At 41.5% G+C, this 22,222-nt stretch overlaps 2 protein-coding genes across 3 annotated transcripts; both read left to right on the forward strand.

Annotated features, from left to right (window-relative positions):
* Positions 1-794: 794 nt before the first annotated feature.
* LOC310735277 (uncharacterized protein) lies at positions 795-9,230 on the forward strand. Of its 2 annotated transcripts, XM_083557902.1 has the most exons (8): positions 795-873; positions 1,062-1,191; positions 1,294-1,372; positions 2,111-2,204; positions 2,318-2,427; positions 2,663-3,299; positions 3,501-3,629; positions 5,106-5,481. In XM_083557902.1, the coding sequence occupies exons 2-7, from the start codon at positions 1,076-1,078 to the stop codon at positions 3,626-3,628; spliced, it is 1,164 nt and encodes a 387-aa protein (XP_083414028.1). In that variant the 5' UTR covers positions 795-873; positions 1,062-1,075; the 3' UTR covers position 3,629; positions 5,106-5,481. The 2 variants fall into 2 exon arrangements, with proteins under 2 accessions (XP_083414028.1, XP_083414029.1); XM_083557903.1 differs by lacking the exons at positions 3,501-3,629; positions 5,106-5,481 and adding an exon at positions 9,100-9,230.
* Positions 9,231-17,636: 8,406 nt separating this feature from the next.
* On the forward strand, positions 17,637-22,005 carry LOC310724348 (uncharacterized protein). The gene is made up of 5 exons (XM_083538201.1): positions 17,637-17,964; positions 18,093-18,186; positions 19,899-20,016; positions 20,126-20,232; positions 20,972-22,005. Exons 1-5 carry the CDS (start codon positions 17,852-17,854, stop codon positions 21,671-21,673), a joined length of 1,134 nt encoding a protein of 377 aa, XP_083394327.1. The 5' UTR covers positions 17,637-17,851; the 3' UTR covers positions 21,674-22,005.
* The last annotated feature ends 217 nt before the right edge of the window (positions 22,006-22,222 follow it).

Genomic DNA, 22,222 nt, shown 5'->3' on the forward strand with positions numbered 1-22,222 from the left:
AAACAAAAAAGAAAAACAGACTTTATTTAAATCTGTTATGTACATATTCTTTCTTATAAATACGTGTTTATCGTATTTAAGTGTTTTCGTGTTTTCATGTGTAAGTGTTTTGAAACCCTATGTCAATAAAACTTATTGTTAAAAAGTTGTTATTGTTTCTGTGCTCCTCGGTACTGAATAATCCACATCACAGTACCAGTCCTCCACTGAATCCCCTGGTTTATCTGATAGACATTTGTGGCCTCTGGCTGCCATCTAGTGGGCAATTAATGTAACAACTTAATACACAATCTACTAATTAACTCTAAGGTGAAATCTTACTTCATTTTTTTTGTAATATTACGATTTAGTTGACGTTATTCATAGCACAAAAACTCAGTGTTTTTATTTTTTTTTAAGTCCTTTTGGCTTTTCATACTATAATAGAAGACGTGCTGGTGTGTCCTGGATATAATCAGCGAACAAAATGGATCTTAGGCTTCAGGATTCATATCTGCCCATTCATTCATATCTGTTATGAGCAAGTAGAGAAATACATCATTTAGTAGTTCAGTAGCTTTTCAGTCAGTCATTTGTGAATTTAACATCATATCGAGGCTGATCCAGACCGAATGAAGAATATATATATATATATATATATATATATATATATATATATATATATATATATATATAAAAGAATATATATTTTCTAGGTATTGTTCTGAGTTTGGACCCCACACACATGAGACGGTAACGGAGTGGCATTCTGTGACGTCACGAGTGGCAGCTTGAAACAGCAGTCAGCGGACGCGCGCCTCATTTCTGAGTCTGAAACCGACCAGGAAACAAGTGTTTTTCAGCATACCTACATGTTTCTCTAACACTGTTCAGGTAAAAACAGTTTTTCTAAAGACATAAAGACATACTCATACGAGAAAATGTGCAGCGTTACATTTTATTCATTTTACTTGTATAAGTAACAGGTTTTTACACACCTTTACAAAAAGAAACTGGCTTTATTATTACATGGAAGGTTTTATATAGTTGCAGTGTTAATGCGATCTGATTTGTTTTCACAGCTTCTTTCGGTGCGATGGAACGTTTTTATGAAATGAACATTTATCGCAGACCGACGCCTCGGCGTCAAATGTCCGAGATAAGATCCAGCAGGTTGGGGGTACTGGGGAGCACAATGGACACGCTGCTTAGGTAAATAAAGACATCGCACGGTTCATTTTTTTAACCCAAAATGTCTGAGCCTGAATGCATAAGATATGTTTTGATTTGAAAGAATGCGTCTGATTTATATAGAAGAAAAAAACAAGAGACGGATGCTGCAGAATCGAGTAGCAGTCTTATGAAGCACACTAAAGCACCAGAGGAAGATTTGGTACGCTGATCATTATTCCATATTATCAGTTGACACCTTTAATATCTTAGAAAATACGTATATATTGTTTCTTCTTTTATATCAATGAGATGCACACTATATTGCCAAAAGTTTTGGGTCACCTGACTTTTCCTGCTGTATGTGGTTCTTATCCAAACTGTTACCACAAATCTGGAGGCTCTCAATTGTACAGGACGACTTAAGATGCGCTCTAATAACATTGTGCATTCAATTCATCTTGGAAGCCCGAACCTGTTCCAGCATGGCGATGCCCCCGTGCACAAAGTGAAATCTGGTTTACATGCTTTGGAGAGGAAGATCTTAAGTGGCCCGCTATAGAGCTCTGATCTCATCCCTACTGAACACCTTTGGGATGATTTGAAATGACTGCACCCCAGATCTCCTCACCTACATCAGTACCTGCCTTTAGTAACACCCTTGTGGATGATGAACACAAATATCCATAAGCACACTCCAAAATCTAGTGGAATATCTTCCTGGAAGAGTGGAGGGAATTATAAAAGGGGACTAAATGTGGAATGAAATGTTTAAAAAGCACACATCATAATTATGACTAGGTGTCCCAATACTTTTGGAAATATAGTGTATATTATAAATTTGTTTATATTATAATTTTAAGTCTGCTATAGGTAGGGTAATCATTTTGTAGTGTTTGTGTCTAATCGCTAAAAAAAGTCAAAGTAACAAAACAATGGTAATATCTTTGTGTCATTTTAGGCACATGGGAAGAACATAGTGGCCACCAGGGCGAAAGAAAACATCCGCATGCCAACCTTCAACCTAATAAGGGAGCTTGAGCCACTAAGGCCTGGTAAGAAATGCAATATTACCTTTAAACTAAACAAAATGACTTACGACCCAACCATTGTTAATGTTCAAATGGTGCACATGAAGTGAACTGCATGTGTTGTGTGTAATTAAAAGGACCTGGAGCAAAGAGCCCTGGGAAATCAAGACAGATTACTAGATTACATAAGATGTATCCAAAGTTTTTTTGCCCGGGTGAAACCATGACAACGATGAAGGATATTGAAGTAAGAAAAATATACCATCACAACCCAATACACGTATCTTGGTAATACCAGCACTTAAGATCTTATCCACTGTGTGAACCATAGTTTAATTTTATACTCAATAGTTTAAAAGAAAAGCAGTGAAAATATGCAGAAATGATTTCTATAATTTAAAGTATTTATAATATATTTGTAATGAATTTTTAATGGATATAAGATATATATATATATATATATTTTTTTTCTTTGATTTTAGGAAACATTGCCTCACATTGTGGAAGCTGTGAGAATAATCTATCAGGTGAACTGCTCAGATATACTGGAGCGCATGTCACCTTCTAAGGTGGATGACGAGACCCCAATGTTTAAGAGCTCTGAGAAAGACACAAGCAGTACAGAGGTGACGAGCGAGTCTCCTGAGGCAACAATTGACAACAAAGCTCAGGTAAAAGTGAATATAATCGATGCTGTCCTGGAGAGCATAACCTCAACCTCATTCAAGGATCAGCTCACTCAGCGAATCATCAGGGAGATTGATGTTGGACTCGCAAAAGTCATATCCGAGGTTCGAGAGCAACAGCATGCCTTGAGATTCGCCTCAGCAAGAGATCAGTTTCAAAACAGCTCTCAGGAACAACCATTGAGTGATGATGGTTTTATGCCTGGGTTCAGTGATGGTGTGGCATCTATGATACGTTTTTCGCTGATAGAAGTTAGAGAAGAGTTGAAGAACAAATTTAGAAGCCAATCGAACAGTGAAGCAGCCTCACCTGCAGTATTCGACGCCACACCAGACATCGTGGACAGTGTCTTTAAAGATATATTTAATTCCTTAATGCCTATGGGTGACGACACTTTCGAGCTCCCCTCACCACCTTCATGCAATGAGCCAGGTAAAAGGAAGCTTCTAATGCTTCATATGTAAGCATTTACATTTTTCTCACAATTGAACCATGGTCGAATATTTTGTAATTGACCTTTATACCTCTTCTTTATATTATGAAATTATTTTGAATTTTAAAGCACAAGAATTTTTTAATCACACATTCATAATACATTTTTACCTGTTTTTTTTTCTTGTATTCAAATTGTAGACTACCAAAGTGAATCTGACACAGAGAGAAAAAATTCAAATGTCAGCCAATTGACAGATGATTTTTCAACAATACTTGAAAACATGGTAGAATTGGAGGAAGGGTTTGAACAGACCTTAGAAGAATAAGGTAACTTGTTTTTTCACAAATAAAGACAAATTGGCTGGAATAATAATAAAATAAAAAAAAAACCCAAGAAGGGTGGCATAGTACGGCTCTCAAAAACCATCAATTAGGGCTTGTTACCTGAGCCGTACCATCCAGTGTATAACACACCATCAATGTTCACTGTTGGGACAGTTAGAGACATATAGGCCTTTAGTTGAGTGTTTTTTTGAGTCCACCCTTTAAATTAAAAGCAGCAATTAGTCAACTTCAAGACCCATCAACCAGGGCAGCGTCTTTCCCTAAACTAGTCATCAATGCCAAAACTATTTAAAGAAGAAGAATACATTTATTTTGGCAGGACAGGCTGTGTTTACTCTGCTGCTCCAGTGTCTGAATTAGTCAGTGAAAAAACAGCAGAACTTGTTGATTGCTGATAATGTATTTTTTAGGGAATAAATGTTTGAGCATGTACAGAGAACATAAGATTTTCCCCACAGACTTCATGCTTCCAATATCTTCACCGACTAAACTATAAATAATCAATAATAATAGGAAGAAACAATACATTGTTGTCTTTCTTTCCTACGAAATAAGCAAAATAATAAAGTTAATAAAAAAATCTTGGTGAGTATAAATATTGTGAGGTAAGAACATGGCCTACACTCAATCTTAATCTTGGACTATAAAAAATGTGTAATTTTTTCGCATTTTTACTATTATTTTTTATAGTTTCTTTACATTTGAATAAAAAATACATTTTGATATCATGATACTGGACACTTGAAGTATTAAGAAAATATACATCAGGTCCAGGAAATGTCAGATGGCATGTATTCGAACTTAAATTAATACTTTTCAAGTTTGTAATACTCTAATCAACATGGGCATGGACAAATATTGATGCTTTATGCAAATGTATGTTTATTATTAGTGAAACCAAACTAAGCATAAAGCATGAAAACAAAATATTTTTGTAATTGTTTTAAAGTAATTTTGGTGTTTTCAATTCGTAAATTATCAGGACACCAAACGGAACCTTTGCCATGTTTCCACACGGACGGTTCATGAGGTGATACCGGAGAAATTGTACCTCTTCTAACTTTAATATGAATTACATAATCAAAAAATATTTTGTCACCCCCCCCCCCCCCCCCGTCTGTTTTCTTTATTTTACAAAAGCACAGCGTTTTGTTCTTATATATATGTTATTATGTGTGTACAGTAATCCCTCGGCAATTTGCGGTTTAGCTTTCATGGTTTTCATGGTTTTTACATGGAACATATCTAATTTTGTTTTGCAGATTATAAAATATTTTTGGGGGAGTGTATTGTTTTTTTATATCTAAGTAAAGAAAATCATGTGTTAGGTTTTAACTAGGTTTTAATTTTGCCTCTTTTATATTCATTTATTTATATTTTCACTAACATGGTCAAACAGAAATGTGCATTGCATTAATTCATTCATTTCAAATTTTGTTACCTAATGAATGTTTTCAGACTGAACATCCACCATATAGAACACAAGCAGAGAAGAGATGATGATGATGACCAGGTGATCAGAAACATCTCTGTTCTCAGTCATGTTTCCATCGCTGACTCCCTCTGTCATCCACGTCAGCCACATACTGTACTTCTTGTTGCCTTCTGTCTTGCTCATTGTTTGCTCCGTAAACTAGTCTACATCTGTGGTGCATGATAACCATTAAATGATACACCAGTGGTAAACTGAAAAAGCCGTGCAATGACGGGAAATAGGTGGATGGTCTGAAAACCAAAAGAAAAAATATAGATAATTTCACCAAATAGATAAAACCAAAAGTAACAAACCTGGTTTGAAAATGTAAGAAGTAGAAAGTACAGATACAGTTGAAACCATATATTTACATACACTTAAAAAAAAACCCACAAAAGCTTTTATTTCTTTACTGTCATACATTAAATCAGAGTAAACTTTTTCTGTTTTAAATCAATAAATATTAACATATGTTTTGCATTTGTTAAATGTCAGACTTGAGCAAGGGAGAATTTTTACGTATTTTTATTATCACTTTCATCAAAGTCAGAAGTTTATCGTGCCTTTAAACAAAAAAAACTCCAGATGATTCCATTCTGAGCCTCTGATAGGTTAATTGATTTATATAAAGATGCATATAAAGGCACACCTCAAACACAGAGCCTCTTTCTTTGACATCATGGGAAAATCAAGAGAAATCCACCAAGACATCAGAATAAGATTTGTTGACTCATCCTTAAGTGCAATTTCCAGATGCCTGAAGGTCCCACGTTCATCCGTTCAGACAATAATATGCAAGTATAAAAAACATGGGAATGTACAATCATCATACCGCTCAGGAAGGAGACGGAGTCCCAGAGAGGAAAGTTTTTTGTTGCGAAATGTGCAAATCAACCCCAGGACAACAGCAAAAGATCTTGTGAAGATGCTGGCTGGAACTGGTAAGACAGTGTCATTATCCACAGCAAAAAAAATACTGTACCGCCATGAGCTGAAAGGTTACTCTGGGAGGAGAAAGCATTACTTCAAAACCACCATAAAAAAGCCAGACTACAGTTTGCAACTGCACATGAGGGAAAAAAAATCTTCATTTCTGGAGACATGTCCTGTGGTCTGACGAAACAAAAATGTAACTGTTCGGCCATAATGATAAACGGTATATTTGGAGGAAAAAGGGCGAAGCTTTGAAGCCTCAGAACACCATCCCAACTGTCAAGTATGGGGGTGGTAGTATATTGTTGTGGGGCTGCTTTGCTGCAGAAGGGACTGGTGAACTTTACAAAATAGATGGCATCATGAGAAAAGAAAATTATGTGGATATATTAAAGCAACATCTGAAGACATCAACCAGGAAGTTAAAGCTTGGGCGCAAATGGGTCTTCCAAAAGGACAATGACCCCAAGCATACCTCCAAATTAGTTACAAAGTGGCTTAAGGACAACAAAGTCAAGGTATTGGAGTGGCCATCACAAAGGCCTGATCTCAATCCCTGAATCATTGAAAAGGGGAGTGTGAGCAAGAAGGCCTACAAACCTGAACCAGTTACACCATTTCTGTCAAGAGGAATGGGCCAAAATTCCAGCAAACTATTGTAGAAAGCTTGTGGAAGGATACCCAAAACGTTTGGCCCAAGTGAAACAGTTTCGGGGCAATTCCACCAAATACTAAGGAGGTGTATGTATACTTCTGACTTTGATAAAAGTGATAATAAAAATACATAAAAATTCTCCCTCGCTTGATTCTGACATTTAACAAATGCAAAAAATATGTTAATATTTATTGATTTAAAACAGAAAAATTTTACTCTGATTTAATGTATGACAGTAAAGAAATAAAAGTTTTTGTGTTTTTTTCTGAAGTGTATGTAAATATCTGGTTTCAACTGTATCTGTGTAAAATGTAATGAGTGAAAGTAAAGAGTTATCCGAATAATAAATAGTAAAGTAAAGAAGTACAGAAAAATCTACTTAAGTCCAGTAACGTATTTTTATTTGTACTTTTGTCTGGCAAAAGTGAACTATTGCAGGAAGGTGAATACATGTGAACATGTGAAGGTGTATACTGCAAGACATAAACCTCCTGAGCGAGAGATACCTGTCATCTTTGAGACCTTGCTGCACTAGTTAATTTCTGAACCCCCTATCAAGGTTCTGGAGAAACCCCTCATTTGATTTAAACCAATAAAATATCTGAAAACACAGAAGGACACTAACAATTACTTGGTGAAAAAGTTATTCAGTGTATTGTCATCAATTAATATTAAGGCTGGGAATTTGCCATGCATTGGTTGGTGTTTTTCTTTGAACCTTCTACAGAATTCTGCATGCAAAGATTCTGCTTGATATTTGTGCCAGAGTAGTCTAATGTACCGAGTGGACCCCAGACCTCACATCTGCACAGTGCAATAAGTGTTATCATGGATGTGTCAAGCTGGATGCTTTACATCTCATATCAGCAGGAGATTGAATGGTGCTGAATGCGCTTTATAAATAAAGAATGTTAATCTTATTGTGGTGTTGTTGTAGTCTAGATTGAAGTAGGTCTTTTGAGATGGAGCAGTTGGTCCTTTGTGACATGTGATAGAAGGGCTATTGGTCTGTAATCAATCAGGGATGAGGGAGTTGTATTCTTGGGTACAGGACATCCAGAATGTTTTCCGCAGTTCTCGTGACCTTCTGATGCAGAGCCCAATGCCTTAACCACTGAGCTACCACCTCTCCCACACCACACCAGGGGGCGACATCGAGGCCTCCTCTTAAGAGCTGACTACGCCAGGGGGCGATGTTGAGACATCCTCCCATTCTCTTGTATATTTTATTTGAACATTGCTGAAGAATAGAATATATGTACCATATTCTAATCATCTGAAATATCTACTGCCTACAGTCTTCTCCAACTACAGCTGGAGAAGACTGTAGGTAGTAGATATTTCAGATGATTAGAATTCAGATATATAGAGAATATTTCTCTATAGAAGGGCTCACAGCTGACAATGCATATCTGAGCAAAAACCAAGCCAGGAGGTCAAAGAAATTGCCTGCAGAGCTCAGAGACCGGGTTGTTGAAAGGCACAGATCTGGGGAAGGCTACAAAAACTTTTTGTTGCACTGAAGATTTCCAAAAGCACAAGTAAAAGAGCTGATATCACATGTACATAAGTAATCAGACCCTTTTTTCTGTACTTAATTGATACGGCTTTGGCAACAATTACAGCCTAAAGACCAATTTGGGTATGATGCATCAAGCTTTGCCATTCTTCATGGCAAATTCTCTAAAGCTGGATCAGGTAGGATAGGGACCATCAGTGGACAGCCAATTTTAGATCTCTTCAGAGATGTTCAAAGACGTTCATGTCATACCTCTGGCTGGGCCACTCTAGGATATTCACAGAGTGGTCAATAAGTCACTCCTGTGTTGTCTTGGCTGTGTGCTTTGGGTTGTTGTCATGTAGGAAGGTGAATCTTAGCCCAGGCTGATGTCCTGAGCACTGGGGAACAGGTTTTTTTTATGCTATCTCTGTATTTCTCACAGAGTTCTCACAAGGTTGAGAAGTTTTTAATCAACTACATACTATTGCTACTTACTTACAAAGCCATAAATGGTTTAGCTCTCATATATCAACCAGCCTTCTAACAGGCTACAATCCATCATGTTCTTTGAGATCTCAAAACTTTGGGCTTTTAGTAGTTCCTAAAATAGCAAAGTCCACTAAAGGTGGTAGAGCATTTTCACATTTAGCTCCTAAACTTTGGAATAGTCTTCCTGACAGTGTTCGGGGCTCAGACACACTCACCCAGTTTAAGCGCAGATTAAAGACATATCTATTTAGCGAGTCCTACACTTAACACATATCACACATCATAACCTTGTGCTCCAGTACATCTGAACAAATACACATTATCAACTTGTGCTTGGTAATATCATAAACAGCAGCTATACTAATTCCTCTTCACTGCTTTTCTTTCTCTACCCATCAAGAGGTTGCACCAGCTCCAGTTATTTCCCACCTCATGAAGATTATGGAATGTAAAGAAGAGATGCCGACCCCGCAAACATCCCGAACCATCTAGAGACGTACCAGCAACATTGGGATCCCACTTCATGTTAGATAAACAACCTCTTAATCAATAAAACTGAGGAAATCAATTATCTTGTAGAGATTTCTCAAAGTCCAAATTGAGGTAATGAAGCTGACATGAGAAATCAGGAAAAAAAATGATGGCAAAATCAACGGTAGACAACTAAAATAAATATATCTATATATTTTTAAATAATTTCTGAGGCAACCCCAGTCAACCCTGATAGCTACATTTAGCTTTGATGACAGCATAGAACACTCATGGCATCCTTTCATCAGATTCACGAGGTAGTCGTCTGGAATGGTTTTTAGTTCACGAGGGTGCTTTGTCAAGAGTTAACATTTCTTGCCTTCTTAATGTGCTATAAACCATCAGTTGTCTTGTGTCTTCGTGGTCTTATTAGGACAAAGAAACCATTACTTTGAAAGAACGACTCAACTCAAACATTATTTTCAATTATTATTATTTTTATTCAATTTTGCTATTAATATTACATATTAGTTGCATTCTATTTGAAATTAGAATCTGATGAATTATCATTATTAACATTTATTATTATTATTATTAATATTTATTTATTATTATAGATCGGTTATTATTATGCTGTTATATTAAAGTACAATTTTCTACACACTATTGACTTTATTGGTATTGTCTTTATTTTGCAATTGTTATTCCATATTCTATTTAATATTATTAATCTACTACTATTATTATTATTATTATTATTAACGTATTTGAAATACTATAATTACAGTATCATACATGCTATATGCTATACTATATCATGCTATATACTACGCTATTATCAATCTATTATTATGCTACTGTAATTATTGTACTACTTATTGTTATTTATTGTATTTACTGGTATAAATCGCTATTCATATAGAAAATAATATGTACAGTAGCATACTATTGTACTTCATACTATATTACAAATATGTTTGATACACTTTTGTTGTACCATACCACATACATGTTTTTCCATTAAGAATCCATCAGTTATCTTTGTTATTGCCTGTTTTGGAGTAAATAATAGTTTTAGTGCAGACAGAATGGAGCATGTCAATATGATTTGTATTTGCCGGTTTGTTCCATTTTCTCAATGATGGTCAATTATTACTTGCACATTTCTATTTTTCCCCAGTATTTTAAAAGGAGCGAGGAATGTTTTGACCTGAAGCACAAGAAAAGATCAAATAGTGAGGTAAACACAGAAAAGCCTTTTCCTTAGCACAGACATTTTGAGGGGGAGGGGCTAAAGTGAAAAAAAAAAAAGGGCATTTCTGATATTTATTAAAATTGTATTGGTAGCTCATAAGTCATGGATGTTAAATCTGAGGCACAGGCAGCTTAGTCTTTTGTTCCACACCAAGAAAAACATAAATGGAAAGGAAGCCAGGGCTTCACTTCTGTGACTCTTTGAAGTCTACTCTGATGTGCGCCTGCGCAGAAACGCGAAGACGCGGAGGACAGAGAGGCTACAGAGGTCGGCAGTTTAATTTCCCCGACCCACCTGATTATATAGATACAATTAAATTATTTTTTTTAAATGCAGTTTCTCTCGATGATTAAAAAAAATATAATAATAATAATAATAATAATAATAATAAAATAAAAAAGCCCGAATCTATACACGAGAAGAAAAGTGAGCTTTTCTCGGTTTAATAATTTTCTAACTAGTCTAACTATCGAGATTTTAAGTAAATGGAGATTTTTTTTTCTGTACCCCACGTGGATCACAAACCACTGATATCAATTTGATAAATAATTTTTATTTTTTTTTTTACAAGAAAAAAAAGTTCCATTCTGTGACGTCACGGGGGCACATCTTATAAACTGTGGTCAGCATATCGTGCTCATCATTTCTGAATCGAAAGCTGACAAGGAAAGAAGTGTCATCAAGAAAACCTTCATTTTCCTCTAATACTGATAAGGTAGAAACAGCTTTTCAAAGACATGTAAGATCTAACTTGAGTTACTCATATGAGGAAATGTGCATAGTTACTGTTTACTCATGTTCAGGGGCGTGGCCATCATTTCAAAGTGGGGGGGACGAAATGTCTAGTGTTTTATATATATATATATATATATATATATATATATATATAAAGCATATATTTGCTTTATATGCTTTATGATTATATATGATTATAAAACAAAAAGAAAGAAATACAACAGCTTGCCACTGGGACAGTACCCGTAAAAAGATATCTTTGTACCTTATTTACCCCAAAAATGTATAGTTGTACATTAAGGTACACATCACCCATCATCACTGTCTTCACTCATTGTCGGTTTTGTGTGATTACTATTCGTCGTCCTCGTCTCTCCGTGTACATACTGTGACACATACTAGATATTCTGTAGAATTGGTAGAGTTAAACATGCTGTAAAATCTCAGTTTAACATTATCTTTATTCTTATTTGAAGGGTTTTGATAACACACTTGTTAAAACAAAAGACGTTATAAAAGAGTTTAAGGGAAATACACAGAAAAAAGTGAACGTTTGTCCAAGCAGCTATTTTTCCTTATAATCCTTTACAACTTGCTAATTATTCAACAAGAGCAACAGGCAGAGCTACTAAAGATTGTGCAACACAATTCGGATACCATATACAACTTACACTGCTTGACATTTTTGTAAAAAAAGGAGTGAAGCGGTTTTTTTTGTCGCTTTGAGCTCATCGCAACGGAATGTTAGATCGCGCGCGGGACCGCGGATGCGACTCGAGCTACAGTACTATGGGGCGCGTGATGATGACGTGACAAGTGGTCACTGATTGCCATGGATACGTGAAAGTCATGTATAGACTATTTTATCTCTTTGGATTTTAAATCACTCTGCATTTCTATACATTGCTCCATTAAAACCTCAACATTTCGTGAACACAACTCAATACTAAAAAATGTGAGGGGGACGAAGTTACTTTTTATAAAAAGTGTGTGGGACATGTCCCCCGCGTCCCCCGTGTAATCTACGCCCCTGCTCATGTTACCTGTAAAGTGGGGGAAATAATTATTTGATCACCTGCTGATTTCGTGTATTTACCCCATACATAGAAATTAACAAGAATTTGTATTGTAGTTTTGTTTAAACAGAGAGACAGGATATAAAAAATCCATAAAAAGAAATACATGAAAGAAAGCTTCACCCTCGCTCCAGAGATGATTTATCTTGTATTTCTTCCATTCTCTAAAAATTGCTCCGACAGTGGTCTCTTTCTCACCAAGCTTCTTGCTGATGGTCTTGTAGCCCATTCCAGCCTTGTGCTGGTCTACACACCTGTCCCTGATGTTCTTTGACAGAAATAGTAATATAGTAGGATTAAATCTATTGTGAATTCAATAGAAATATATTATTATAAATAAATGAAATGATTATGATCGAGTATTGAGTATAAAAATTGAGTATAAAAAAATAAACTATGGCTCATATCTTATGTGCTGTTATTTTGACCACAGTCGTGTATCATGTTGTGATTTATACCTTTCTAATATCCTTCATCATGGCTTTGTCATCATGTCCAAAAATACATTGGATCTGTCTTATGCAACTTAAGCAGCTGTCTTGTTTTCTAAAGGGCTCTTTTCTAAAAAGATTTTTAGATTACATACAAATGTGATTAGCTTCATATGCACCTTTTGAGCATTAACATTGGTTGGTTTGTAAGTTATTAAGTTCTGTTTAAAGGTAATTATGTGCTGATGGGAGACGGGCAGGCATTCTGTTCTGCCTCAGTGGCCATTATTGTCAGGCTGCAGACGCGGAAGCCGATATAGTCCGATCATTGTCCTTTTATTTCAACAACCGTACAACACAGAAACACTCATAAGCCGTTGAAAACAACAAACAAAGACATCCGCTCGATACGCGTTGTCCGCTATGAGTTCGAATGTCCCAAGCATAATCCATAAAGCCTTCGGCAATGAGTAATCCAAGTCGGAAGTGGAATCCGCATATACAGCCGGCGGTCGAGCAGCCACGCGATTGTCCAGCTTGACAATATAACGACCGACAGCCTGTGACTCAAGAACGTGAGTTTATGTAGTCTGATCTTTCATGAGCCACAGCTGTCGGTAATCTTGGGAAGCAGCGTGACTGCTATCGAGGGGAGCGTGGCAGGGTGGATCTCTGACAGCTACAGACGGGGGTGTGGCAGGGTGAATCCCTGACAGCTACAGAGGGGGGCGTGGCAGGGTGAATCCCTGACAGTACCCCCCCCTCCAGGGGCGACACCTGACGCCCCAAAACCCACCTATGCCAGGCGGGCCAGGGCACTCCGAGGAAGGCCTCCTTAGACGCCTGGGAGCAACGGAGGCCTGGTAAACATCCTCTGCGGAGAGCCGGCATGGGACAACACCTTGCAGGAGGATCCGGAACGGAGCCACGCCCTCAGTGCTGACGGGAGGCTGAGTAAAGCCCCTGGCGGGGATTGGAGCCGGAGCGACCTCCATGGCGGGGAACCAGAACTGGACGCCAACCAAGACAATGACCGGGGAGTGGAGGACATCCCGGGCGGAGACCAGGAACGTCGTACCACCCTCTGAGGGACCTGGAGGACCGACGTCGCCGTCAGAGGGACCTGGAGGACCGACGTCGCCGTCAGAGGGACCTGGAGGACCGCCGTCGCCGTCAGAGGGACCTGGAGGACCGACGTCGCCATGCGGGGATCCCGGGGGCGAGACGTCGCCTTCTGTGGAGCCCGGGGGCGAGACGTCGCCTTCTGTGGAGCCCGGGGGCGAGACGTCGCCCTCTGTGGAGCTTGGATGCGATCCTTCGCCCTGAAGAGGACCCGGGGGCGAAACGTCGCCTTCTGTGGAGCCCGGGGGCGAAACGTCGCCTTCTGTGGAGCCCGGGGGCGAAACGTCGCCTTCTGTGGAGCCCGGGGGCGAAACGTCGCCTTCTGTGGAGCCCGGGGGCGAAACGTCGCCTTCTGTGGAGCCCGGGGGCGAAACGTCGCCTTCTGTGGAGCCCGGGGGCGAAACGTCGCCTTCTGTGGAGCCCGGGGGCGAAACGTCGCCTTCTGTGGAGCCCGGGGGCGAAACGTCGCCTTCTGTGGAGCCCGGGGGCGAAACGTCGCCTTCTGTGGAGCCCGGGGGCGAAACGTCGCCTTCTGTGGAGCCCGGGGGCGAAACGTCGCCTTCTGTGGAGCCCGGGGGCGAAACGTCGCCTTCTGTGGAGCCCGGGGGCGAAACGTCGCCTTCTGTGGAGCCCGGGGGCGAAACGTCGCCTTCTGTGGAGCCCGGGGGCGAGCCGTCGCCTTCTGCGGGCGCTGGGGGCGAGCCGTCGCCTTCTGCGGGCGCTGGGGGCGAGCCGTCGCCTTCTGCGGGCGCTGGGGGCGAGCCGTCGCCTTCTGCGGGCGCTGGGGGCGAGCCGTCGCCTTCTGCGGGCGCTGGGGGCGAGCCGTCGCCTTCTGCGGGCGCTGGGGGCGAGCCGTCGCCTTCTGCGGGCGCTGGGGGCGAGCCTTCGCCTTTTTGCGGGCGCTGGGGGCGAGCCGTCGCCTTCTGCGGGCGCTGGGGGCGAGCCGTCGCCTTCTGCGAGACTGTGGGGTGAGCCGTCGCCGTCGGTGGAACCCGGGGGCAGCGGTTCAACTTCCCTTTCGCAGTCCTGGAGCCGGGGTGAGTGCACAGGGAAACCCCTGGGCGTAGGGGCGCTCCTTGGGACCCTTAGGAGCAGATCGGAGCCTACTGAGCAGCCTGGAAATGAGGTGAAGCCTGCCTGGAGATCCACAAGCGGAGAAGGGCTCGCCTGGAGGTCCACGACATCAGTGGAGCTCTCTTTGGGACACTGAAGCGGAGACGAGCTCGTGGGGTCGCTCGGAGGCGGAGACGAGCTCTCGGGAGGAGCCTGGAGCGGAGACGAGCTCTCGGGAGGAGCCTGGAGCGGAGTCGTGCCCTCTTGAGGAGCCTGGAGCTGGGCGGAGCTCTCTGGAGGGACCTGGAGCTGGGCGGAGCTCTCTGGAGGGACCTGGAGCTGGGCGGAGCTCTCTGGAGGGACCTGGAGCTGGGCGGAGCTCTCTGGAGGGACCTGGAGCTGGGCGGAGCTCTCTGGAGGGACCTGGAGCTGGGCGGAGCTCTCTTGGAGGTCCTGGGGCGGAGCCGAGCTTTCCGTGGGCGAGATGTCGCCTTGGAAGGGGCTCTGGGATGGGGCGTCGTCTGGAAAGGGACTCGGAGGAGTCACTTCGCCTTCTGTGACCGGAGGTGTCGGCGCGGCGCTCTCGTGACGACTCTGTGGCGGGAAAGCATGCTCCTGGAGACTCTGTGGCGGCGCGGCGCTCTCGTGACGACTATGTGGCGGCGGGAACGCATGCTCCTGGAGACTCTGTGGCGGCGCGGCGCTCTCGTGACGACTCTGTGGCGGCGGGAAAGCATGCTCCTGGAGACTCTGTGGCGGCGCGGCGCTCTCGTGACGACTCTGTGGCGGCGGTAAGGCATGCTCCTGGAGAATCTGTGGCGGCGGGAAAGCATGCTCCTGAAGACTCTGTGGCGGCGCGGCGCTCTCGTGAAGACTCTGTGGCGGCGCGGCGCTCTCGTGAAGACTCTGTGGCGGCGCGGCGCTCTCGTGAAGACTCTGTGGCGGCGCGGCGCTCTCGTGAAGACTCTGTGGCGGCGCGGCGCTCTCGTGAAGACTCTGTGGCGGCGCGGCGCTCTCGTGAAGACTCTGTGGCGGCGCGGCGCTCTCGTGAAGACTCTGTGGCGGCGCGGCGCTCTCGTGAAGACTCTGTGGCGGCGCGGCGCTCTCGTGAAGACTCTGTGGCGGCGCGGCGCTCTCGTGAAGACTCTGTGGCGGCGCGGCGCTCTCGTGAAGACTCTGTGGCGGCGCGGCGCTCTCGTGAAGACTCTGTGGCGGCGCGGCGCTCTCGTGAAGACTCTGTGGCGGCGCGGCGCTCTCGTGAAGACTCTGTGGCGGCGCGGCGCTCTCGTGAAGACTCTGTGGCGGCGCGGCGCTCTCGTGAAGACTCTGTGGCGGCGCGGCGCTCTCGTGAAGACTCTGTGGCGGCGCGGCGCTCTCGTGAAGACTCTGTGGCGGCGCGGCGCTCTCGTGAAGACTCTGTGGCGGCGCGGCGCTCTCGTGAAGACTCGGTGGCGGCGCGGCGCTCTCGTGGAAACTCTGTGGCGGCGCGGCGCTCTCGTGGAAACTCTGTGGCGGGAAAGCACGCTCCTGGAGACACTGTGGCGGGAAAGCACGCTCCTGGAGACACTGTGGCGGCGTGGCACGCCCACGGGAACCTCGGAACAGAGCGGCACGCCTGTAGAAGCTCTGTGACGGCATGGTGTGCTCGCCGACTGAGATGAAGCAGCCCTCTCATCAAAACATTGGGGCTGAGCTGCAGGCTCATGGGAGACCCGGCACGGAGCCGCGTGCTCTTGAGAACCTTGGAATGGAGCACCTTCCTCCTCAAGGGGACTGTAGTGGAGATCCACCACCTCTATCCCCAACTTCCCCAGAAGCAGCCCGCTGAATTCGGCGAGTGAGCCGAATTTGCCCCCTTTGGCGCTCCATAGTGAGCTGGCTTTGGCAAGAACTTCTCCAGACAGGAGGGAAATACAGAGGGCAATCTTGGTTCGTTCGGAAGGAAACCGGGAAATGTTAACAGCCACATACTCGCCGATGCCTTGCAGAAATCCGCCCAATTCGTCTTTTTTTTCCCGAGTAACGAGCCGGTAATCCCCTCGCGCTCTCTGAGGGGCGTGGCGCAGCCGCGCTCTCATGATCCGGCTTCTGTGGATCTGAACCGCGAGAAGCGGCACTGAGCTTCCGGAGGAAATCCGAAGCCGGGTTCAGCTGCCGATCCGTTGCGGTCGGAATCGCGGAATGGCGAATCCGCGTTCGGTATAGGTCGGTCGTTCTGTCAGGCTGCAGACGCGGAAGCCGATATAGTCCGATCATTGTCCTTTTATTTCAACAACCGTACAACACAGAAACACTCATAAGCCGTTGAAAACAACAAACAAAGACATCCGCTCGATACGCGTTGTCCGCTATGAGTTCGAATGTCCCAAGCATAATCCATAAAGCCTTCGGCAATGAGTAATCCAAGTCGGAAGTGGAATCCGCATATACAGCCGGCGGTCGAGCAGCCACGCGATTGTCCAGCTTGACAATATAACGACCGACAGCCTGTGACTCAAGAACGTGAGTTTATGTAGTCTGATCTTTCATGAGCCACAGCTGTCGGTAATCTTGGGAAGCAGCGTGACTGCTATCGAGGGGGGCGTGGCAGGGTGGATCTCTGACAGCTACAGACGGGGGCGTGGCAGGGTGAATCCCTGACAGCTACAGAGGGGGGCGTGGCAGGGTGAATCCCTGACAATTATATTCTTCTCATGTGCCTAAAATTACACACATTTTCCATGTCAAAAACCTTAATAAAATATTAATTAAATAATTTTTTTTTCTGCCTTTAAAAAAAAAAAATTCTTTCTCTCTCTCTCTGTTAAAATAGACCTACCATAACAATTCTAGACTGTTCAGTTCTTTTTTTAAGGGGCTCAAATAAATATTTCCCCCAGTGTATAATTAACTCAAGTTAGACTTTTACATGCCTTTACAGAAAGTAATTGTATTTATTATTATTTCTCAGCTTATTTAGCTGTACTTTTATTGCAATGTTATTTGTTTTCACAGCTTTTTTTCTGTGCAATGGAAAATTGTAATGAAACGAGTACACAAGACAAAACGCTTCAGCCTCAAATGGCAGAATATAAACCCTTAAGTTTTGCAATACTGGGAAGCAAAATAGAAATTCTGGCCAGGTAAAAACATTACACTATTTCACATATAGGACAATTATTACGATTAGTGCGTGTTTATTTCTAACAAAATGTAGTGTAAAAAGCACAAGATGCGATTTAATTTGAAAGATTGTGTTTGTTTCATTTAGAAAAACAAAAGAACCAGAGACGCATATTCCAGATTCGAGTAGCGATCTTATGAAGCAAGAATCCAGCCATAATGAAGCACCAGAGGAAGTTTTGGTAAGCAGTTTGTTAAACATTAATTTTATTAGTTGACCTTTTTATGTTAGTAAATACAAACCCAATTCCAAAAAAGTTGGGACACTGTACAAATTGTAAATAAAAAAGAAATGCAATAATTTACAATTCTCATAAACTTATATATTATTCACAATAGAATATAGATAAAATATCAAATGTTGAAAGTGAGACATTTTGAAATGTCATGCCAAATATTGGCTCATTTTGGATTTCATGAGAGCTACACATTCCAAAAAAGTTGGGACAGGTAGCAGTAAGAGGCTGGAAAAATTAAATGTACATATAAGAAACAGCTGGAGGACCAAATCGCAACTTATTTGGTCAATTGGCAACATGATTGGGTATAAAAAGAGCCTTTTAGAGTGGCAGTGTCCCTCAGAAGTCAAGATGGGCAGAGGATCACCAATTCCCCCAATGCTGCTGCGAAAAATAGTGGAGCAATATCAGAAAGGAGTTTCTCAGAGAAAAATTGCAAAGAGTTTATTCATCTATCTACAGTGCATAATATCATCCAAAGATTCAGAAAATCTGGAATCTTGATCTTCGGGCCCTTTGACGGCACTGCATCACACTTTCAGAAAACATTGTCGGTGAACACAATCCATCGTGCCATTCGCCGTTGCCAGCTAAAACTCTATAGGTCAAAAATGAAGCAATATCTAAACATGATCCAGAAGTGAATGTGTTTTCTCTGGGCCAAGACTCATTTAAAATGGACTGTGACAAAGTGGAAAACTGTTCTGTGGTCAGACGAATCAAAATTCGAAGTTCTTTTTGGAAAACTGGGACACCATGTCATCCGGACTAAAGAGGATAAGGACAACCCAAGTTGTTATCAGCACTCAGTTCAGAAGCCTGCATATCTGATGGTATGGGGTTGCATAAGTGTGTGTGGCATGGGCAGCTTACACATCTGGAAATGCAGCATCAATGCTGAAAGGTATATCCATGTTCCAGAACAACATGTGCTCCCATCCAGATGTCATCTCTTTCAGGGAAGACCTTGCATTTTCCAACATGACAATGCCAGACCACATACTGCATCAATTACAACATCATGGCTGCTTAGAAGAAGGATCCGGGTACTGAAATGGCCAGCCTGCAGTCCAGATCTTTCACCCATAGAAAACATTTGGCGCATCATAAAGAGGAAGATGCGACAAAGAAGACCTAAGACAGTTGAGCAACTAGAAGCCTGTATTAGACAAGAATGGGACAACATTCCTATTCCTAAACTTGAGCAACTTGTCTGCTCAGTCCCCAAAAGTTTGCACACTGTTATAAAAAGAAGAGGGGTATCCACACAGTGGTAAACATGGCCTTGTCCCAACTATTGATGAATAGTGGGACACTGTTCAAATTGTGAATAAAAACAGAATGCAATGACGTGGAAGTTTCAAATTTCAATATTGTATTGTGAATAAAATATTGAAATTTTAAACTTCCACATCATTGCATTCTGTTTTTATTCACAATTTGAACAGTGTCCCAACTTTTTTGGAATCGGGTTTGTATATTTATATTTGAAAAAAAGGTTTTATGTCAGCACACGGTAAAGTAAGAATTTTGCATCTGACCACTGAACAATGTAGTAATTTAGTAATGTAGTAACAGTAATTTAGCAAAATATATGGAGAACATGAAGAAAAAACATTAAAATAACAAAATCTTGGTTTTGTGTGTTATTTTAGGCACATGAGAACAATATAATGGCCACTGAGGCAGAACAGGATGCCTGCCCACCTCCCATCAGCACAACCTGCATAAGCCCAATTGAATCCAGCAACATCATAAGGCAGTTTGGACCTGGTAAGGAATGCAATTAAACAGAACTAAATGACTAAATGACAAACCAACCAATGTTAATGCTCAAACGGTGCATATGAAGCTAATCGCATGTGTTGCATGTAATCTAAAGGGCATTTAGCAAAGAGCCCTTGGAAAACAAGACAGCTGCTTCAGATACATAAGACGGATCCGATGTATTTCTGGCCAGACAAAGCCATGATAAAGGATATTAGAAAGGTATACATCACAACATGATACACGATAGTGGTCAAAATAACAGCGCTTAAGATCATAGCAATAGTTTATTTTTTATACTCAATAGTTTCAATGGGAAGCAGTGAAAATATGCAGAAACGATTTTTCTAATTTAACCTTTAATCGGTCCTTGGGGTCTATATGACCCCAATCGACTTTTCCTTGATAAAAAAAAGGGTTCCCTTCATCTGAGTGGAATAATATTTTGTGACTTTTCCTACATAATCTATCTATACACACACAAAAAAACTGGGCTTGATTCGGTTGTTCTGAAGGTATGTAAAAAGATTTTTTACACTTCTGGTCTTCGGGGTCAATATGACCCCACATTGAAATGAATGGGAAATGTGAAAAAAACTCAATATTTTTTCTTCATTTGTCAAAAAAAAATCTATAAATCCAGCATAAATCAGAAATTTAGATCATCATTTAAGTGATTTTTTCATAAAAAATTAATATTTCATATGCAAGCTTATGGTGTAGTTGAGGATTTGTGTGGTAAATAGGTACAAAAGTACTTCATATCTCCCAAAACACAGCATTAATGAATAGATGAGAAGTAAACAAAAAAAAAATATATTATTTGTATAATTAAAAATGTATATTTTTTGTATAATTTCTCTATCAAATAGACCTTATGAGGGTTAAAATAGTTATATTAATATAGGTCTATTGATTTCATAATGAATTTAATCCTAATTTCTTTACTTTGTAATTATAGAGAATGTTGCCTTATACCTTGGAATCTGGAAGAACAATGTCTCGCGATACACCTTCTGATGTGAATGATGAGACCCCCATGATGAACTCTGAGCAAGACACAGGCAATACAGAGGTAATGAGCGAGTCTCCTGATTCAACAACTGACAACGAAGCTCAGCTAAAGGGGAATATTATCGGTGCTGTCCTGAAGAGCATAACCTTAACCTCATTCAAGAATCAGCTCACTCAACGAATTACCAACGAGATTGATGTTAGACTCGCAAAGGTCATATCCCAGTTTGAAGAGCAACAGCTTGCCTTGGAATTTGATTCAGCAAGAGATCAGTCTCAAAACATCTCTCAGGAACAACCATCAAGGGCTAATGTTTCCATGTGTGAGTTCAGTGATTGTGTGGCATCTATGATTGGCTTTGCACTGATAGAAGTTAGAGAAAAGTTAAAAAACGATTTTAGAAGCCAATCGAACAATGATACAGCATCACCAGCAGCATCTGACACTGCATCAAACATTGTGGACAAAGTCTTTGAAGATATACTGAATTCCTTAATACCTATCAGTGATGACACCTCTAATGTTTCTACACTGACCTTTGACGATCGGCCAGGTAAGAGATGTTCTAATGCTTCATATCTAAGCATTTGCATTTTTTTTATAACCATTTACCAATGGTCAAATATTTTCTATTATACCTTTGCTTGAAATATATTTTAAAATTATTCTAGAGGACTAAAGCACAGTAAATTATCAACCACCCATTCATAAAATATTCACCCTGTACTTGCACCCAAATTGTAGACTGCCGAAGTGGTTCTGCCAGAGAGAGGACTCATCGGTTATATGTTAGCCCATTGCCAGATCATTTTTCAACTAACCTTGATGACATAGTACATGTGGAGGAAGAGTTTAAGTAGACATTAAAAGAATAAGGTTTCCTCACCAAAAGACGATTAAATACATTTAATAAAGGGAATTGCCTAAAAATGAAAATAACATGCAGGCTTCACAACATGGCTCATGATACGACTTACTAGCAACCATAGCAAGCCATTCAGTGGAAAACCAAATATCAGTGTCCACTTTGTTTAGTTGTAATGTTTAGGACTTCATTCCATCAGTCAGCCTTTTAACTAAAAGCAGCAATCATTAAGCTCAAAGAACAATAAACCAGAGCAGCAGTTTTCATGCAATGAAAGAAAAGTAGAGCTCAGCATCTTAGAATCATCTCAGCATCCGGATGAGATTGGCATC

Source organism: Silurus aristotelis, assembly GCF_946808225.1.
Source record: "Silurus aristotelis genome assembly, chromosome: 1".
In the NCBI taxonomy this organism is placed as follows: domain Eukaryota; kingdom Metazoa; phylum Chordata; class Actinopteri; order Siluriformes; family Siluridae; genus Silurus; species Silurus aristotelis.

Bases quoted from the DNA above. Each gene is read 5' to 3' on its own strand.
- LOC310735277 (XM_083557902.1), top strand. From the start codon at position 1,076: ATGGAACGTTTTTATGAAATGAACATTTATCGCAGACCGACGCCTCGG. The intron at 1,192-1,293 runs GTAAATAAAGAC...TGATTTATATAG, and splicing joins ACAATGGACACGCTGCTTAG to AAGAAAAAAACAAGAGACGG. The intron at 2,428-2,662 runs GTAAGAAAAATA...CTTTGATTTTAG, and splicing joins CAACGATGAAGGATATTGAA to GAAACATTGCCTCACATTGT.
- LOC310724348 (XM_083538201.1), top strand. From the start codon at position 17,852: ATGGAAAATTGTAATGAAACGAGTACACAAGACAAAACGCTTCAGCCT. The intron at 17,965-18,092 runs GTAAAAACATTA...TGTTTCATTTAG, and splicing joins AAAATAGAAATTCTGGCCAG to AAAAACAAAAGAACCAGAGA. The intron at 20,017-20,125 runs GTAAGGAATGCA...TGTAATCTAAAG, and splicing joins CATAAGGCAGTTTGGACCTG to GGCATTTAGCAAAGAGCCCT.